This window comes from Orycteropus afer, unplaced genomic scaffold (assembly GCF_000298275.1).
Source record: "Orycteropus afer afer isolate SDZICR_OR568_19922 unplaced genomic scaffold, OryAfe1.0 scaffold00225, whole genome shotgun sequence".
Classification (NCBI taxonomy): domain Eukaryota; kingdom Metazoa; phylum Chordata; class Mammalia; order Tubulidentata; family Orycteropodidae; genus Orycteropus; species Orycteropus afer.
The window spans coordinates 2,420,291-2,425,535 of NW_006921812.1; the positions used below are offsets into that span (position 1 = coordinate 2,420,291).

Below are 5,245 nucleotides of genomic sequence, written 5' to 3' on the forward strand. Positions count from 1 at the left end.
AAAAAAAAAAAAAAAACTCCAAATATATGGGAATTTTAACAAAAGTAAAGCCTGGCATATTTGCTTCTCCCCAGAGATGTGCCTTTTATCCAAAAAACACCAATAAGTTAAGACCAAAACATAAAGCTTACATATATTAGAATGATTAAAACTAGGACATGTTGTAATAGTAGAAATAATTATTGTTAGAAAAAATGAAAAAATTTTCAATATTTATTTTCAACCAGTATGACTTATATTCCCATTGAGTAAATCTGAAATATGAACTAGTTTGATTTATGTTTGTGAAATTTTAAAGCAGTTAAATAACTCACAGCATTTTTTTTTCATTCTTGAATCATATCTTCTTTTTTAAAATAGGGCTTAAGAATTCAAATTAGATATTTTAGTCATTTATCATTGCAAATAGTTACGTGTAGTTTCATAAACTGTGTTTAAAATTTCTATAATGGGTTAAAAAAATCTCTTAATCAGAAATATTAAGTAATCAATAACATTAACTAGTAGAGTCCTTAAGATCCAAACTATATAAATACTTACAATAGTAAGTGTTTAATGGATTAATGTTTTAAAATTCATTTTCAATCTCTTTAAAACATTTTTTAAAGTACAAACTCAACCAACCAAACAATAAAACTCTATAGTAGAAGTCCTTGTTAGACATGATTATATGCCAAAGACCTTAATCAAAACATAAATATAAAGTCACGATATTTGCTTAAGTCTGCCTGCCATCTTAATCATGAGACCTTTATTATCTCCTTCTCATATGTTTATATAGAAATATGTCTATTAGTGATACCTGCTCTAGTTGTCTCACGGACAGCAAAAGAAAACAGTGTAAATAAAAGCTAACCAGAAGGCTGGTGGTTCAAATCCACCAGCCACTCCTGGGAGGGAAGAATTAGCAATCTTCTTCCTTAGTGATACTGTCTCAGAAACCCAAGGAGTGGTTGCTATGAGTCAGATCTGGCTCCAGGGCAGTGAGCAGGAGTAACTCTTTTTAAATAATAAAATACTACAGAAATTCCAGGGATTCTTAACCCTCCTTTTCTAATACATTTTTCTCCATAGATTTTGTCCTCTACCAATATAGTCTATAATATATTTTTTTTGTATATTTGTTCATTGTTTGTCTTGCCCGTAGACTTTATGTCTAGGGACTTTTGTTTGTGGATTCTTTAATGCCTGGTACAACTAAGCCAAACCAAACTCACTGCTGTGAGTCAAATTTCACTCATAGTGACCCTACAGGATAGGGTAGAACTGCTCTATAGGGTTTCCAAACTGTAAATCTTTATAGAAGCAGACTACCTCATCATTCTCCTGTAGCATGGCTAGTGGATTCAAATTGTCTATATTTCTGTTAGCAGTTAGTGCTTAATCACTGTGCCCCCTGGACTCCTTCCTGGTATGATGGGGCCCTCAAATATTTGTCAAATTAATACATACATATTTGATCAATCCTTCATTATATATTAAAGGTTCAATACAACCTAAAGATTGTATTTACACTCTAGTGTACATTAAAGAAAAGAAAGAAAGCTAAAGCTACAGCCATGTATGAATGTAGTAAATTCATATTTTTGGTGGGATAGGAAGACTTTTCAACCCATATTTTGACTTTTATTTTCATTGTAAAAATGGGACGTATTTCAAATTATTTTAGTGCTACCTATACATATTTATAAGAAACCCAGACATTAAAATCGTGTTGAATAGCTGGTATATACATAGATATTTATATGCTACTTCTGTAGAGATACCGCCTCAGAAACCTAAAGAGGGGTTGCTATGAGTTGAGATCAACTCAACGGCTATGAGATTTTTATGTTTTGTTTTGTTATGTTTTTAACATATTATTTTAATTTATTTAAAGCAACAGCTCAACATTTTAATGATAGTTCAGAGACACACATTTCACCCCAGTGTTTAAACAAGTGATGAAAACTTAGAAATGTAGTGTACATTGTTAGTAAGTACTTTTGCTTGAAATATATGATGTGAACTTTCTTACTTCTTAGAAAAAAAGTTCAATAAAACTCTATATGTCATCCAATTATAAGTCCCAATTAATAAATTAAGACCAACTCAATATCAATAAACATAAAGAAAAAACCTCACTGCCAACAAGTCTTTTTTCAATAAATATAACTCTTACTTAATTGCAATTTATTTTCCAAGTTTTTGATTACTGACTCAAGGACATCAAATGATGCTTTTATTGTAGGAATCCTTTCTACAATTCTTATCTTCAAATCCAATTCATGAGAATAAAATCATTCAACATTCCTAAGCCATATAACATTGTCCAAATACATTAAACTAAAGTTAATGAAAATAATATACTACAATACTAAGAGTAAAAATAAAAAAAGAATGTTCAACCTATACAAAGCATTTACAAGAATGAAAGAGTAAGGTAGCTGTAAAGAAGATGATTCTTAAGAGAAGTCATAAAACTATTTTTGAAACAGAATTAGAACTCTTTATTTTATTAAGAAGTTGACATAGGTTATCTTTAGTGTTTATGACTTGCAAAATAAAGTATTTAATATTTAACATGTTTAAATACAAGCAGAAGCAGTTCGGTAATCAAAAGGAATAATTTGAATCATCTCAGAAAAATAAATTCATTATAATTAGAATATTTCAGAATATGATTAAAACACTTGAAGGAAAATATATTCACCTTTCTTGTCATCAAAGTACAGAGTCTGTTGAGCTGGATTTGACCACTGGAGGGAGGTGTTATCATTTTGATCAACTCTGCAGGTCAAAATTGCAGTTCCGCCTTCAACAACCGTTACATTCTGTGTTAGTGGAAACTGCCCTTGGCTGCCTAAAAGGGGATTAAGGGAAAGGCTGATTAAATGAAAGTTATAAAATGATTAACTCTTCCAAAACTTCCAATCTACATTGTACTTCGCTCTTCACAAAAATAAATATTAAACCAACCAAACAACAACTGAACTATAAACTAGAAAAAGATAGAAAAATAATTGACAATCTTAATCAGAGGACAACAGCATTGACACACCATTAGGATGTCTCTATATTCCTTGCATGTTCAATGAAAACTTCTTTTCCTCCTGGGCATATACAAAGATTTATATTCAAATAGTAACATGATAATCATTAATTTTCCTTGACCTTGCACTAATTGTGTAGTGCTGAACTGGGCCATCCTTGAAGATAAGGCACTGGAATAACTTTAGATGAACTCATTTACAGTATTCTAAAGCAGTGGAGGAAACACATAAAATACTTCTCTGGTAGCTTTTATGATTGTGAATAAAGCCTATGAAATATGGATACTAGGGCTTTAGATCCAATTTCTGAAAAAGGAAATAGAGTGAATCCTGTTTTGCCAGGGTTTCTGGTAGATGTAGCTATTTTTACTAATACAAAATATGTTGCAGAAAAAAATAATGCATATTTTTCAAGAAAGTGTTCATCTTGTAGAATATCATCAAAATCTTAAAGTGATTATTCTAGCCCAGAAAAGACAAGTAATATTCTTTTTTGGCCTTGCTGTAAATTCTTGATCTTCTCCAATGAATGTATACTTATTTAATAATCATAAATTAAAAATACATATTTTTAAGCAATCCTTTTCAATATGGATATCATGACTACCTAATCAAGTTTTCTATCTCTTTAAGTGCTACCCTAATTTATTAGACTAATTCATGTAACAACTTCATTTACTAAGTGTACTTAGAATAGTTAAAAACAAAATTCATGCACACAGAAATATAACACACAAATTTCACTTTTGCAAGATGATGATCTGGATATGAGCTCTGTCAAGTCTAGTAACAATTATCAGCATGGATAAAACATGGCTTGCTAGAGCCAGGTTAAAATACTATTATGTGAGCAATGTAGTTATTTAAGTCAAGGGTAAATTACATATGCAAGAACATTATGATGACTTAATCATGCCCAAGGAATATATTTCTCTTTTCTTCTTTAGTTTTGTAATGATTCTATCATTACTACAAGCACCACTTGAGGTTATGTTAGAGCTATTGGTGTAAAGAATCTTATTACCAAGAAGCCTGTTGACTGGCATCATAAGAGACAGAAGAGCCTGAAGGGGAAAATTTCTTTCCAGACCCAAATGACACAAGCAAGGAGGTTCATGACCACATTGTATAATTAAACCTATCAAGTATAAAGAATCTAAAATCAGTAGCTTTGTCTACTCAGTGCCAACCTCTTAGAGTCACTATAGCAACTCCCCAGGATACCTCCTTGTAATCTTTAGGGTGGAGTTTTTAAATTGAGGTTAGGAGATGTCTGGAATAAATTCTTTGATAGTTGACTTGAAAGTCAACAGAAGCCAGAGTGGGGTGTGTTTTGCCCTCAGCTCGGAGGTGACCTCTAGCAGGGGAAACATGGAGAACTATCAGTTTTGTGAAGTGAGGTGAGGCGAAAAACTATATCAGAGAAAACAGGAGCTAAAAGCGAAAGAAGGAATAATGATCAGATTAGCAACTCATAAATAGGAAGCTCAGATGATTTTTTGATATTTTGCTTCTTTTCCTTCTTCTCCTGGTATTGTTAGGTCAATTTTGAGCAACCTAGGGGGACTTTTTAAATAATACAAAGCACACTACCACTACTAAATATACATAATTCAGACCAGATGGAATTTTGACTATCAACTGGTACATAAATAATATAGTCTGCTTCTTTAAAGAAGTGGAAAAAGAGCAGTGATGCTTGCAACAATGTCATTCACTACATTTGCAAAATAATTTTCAAAACATCCCCATAAGAAAATATTATCCTTCTCATTTCACAGATGGGTAAACTGACACTGGGAGGTTAAGTGATTTTTCTATGGTGAAACAAAGTCAATGAACCATTCGAAATTTGTTCTGAAAATTCAACATTTTATTCTTATTTTTCTACTAAGGCTGCTGGGATGTAGTTGTTTTTTTATCACTATTTGTTTAAATGTGACTTAGACAACAATGAAAAAAAGGAGTAATTATTTTACCAGTGAAACTTTAAATTGAATTCATAGCTAAACGATATTTTCATATATTTCATTAAAAAAATACTAAAAATGTTAATATTAACTGTTCTTAAATACCCTATACTATTCAGAATTTGTTTTTGATAATTATTTCAATTTTTCCTTATTGGTCCACAGAAAAAAAAGGAAATATCTGTCAAGTTTTCCTACATGTCAGATTCTTTATATACAGTAGCACATAAACACCCTGTCCTT

At 31.2% G+C, this 5,245-nt stretch overlaps 1 protein-coding gene across 1 annotated transcript in view; it reads right to left on the reverse strand.

Annotated features, from left to right (window-relative positions):
- Positions 1 to 3,187, reverse strand: part of CADM2 (cell adhesion molecule 2) — a 417,999-nt gene extending 414,812 nt beyond the window's left edge. The window contains exons 1-2 of the mRNA XM_042782039.1: positions 3,105 to 3,187; positions 2,693 to 2,865 (exon numbers count right to left, since the gene is read on the reverse strand). Of these exons, the coding sequence (XP_042637973.1) occupies positions 2,693 to 2,865; positions 3,105 to 3,187 (256 nt within the window). The remainder of the gene's footprint in view (positions 1 to 2,692; positions 2,866 to 3,104) is intronic.
- Between the last annotated feature and the right edge of the window lie 2,058 nt (positions 3,188 to 5,245).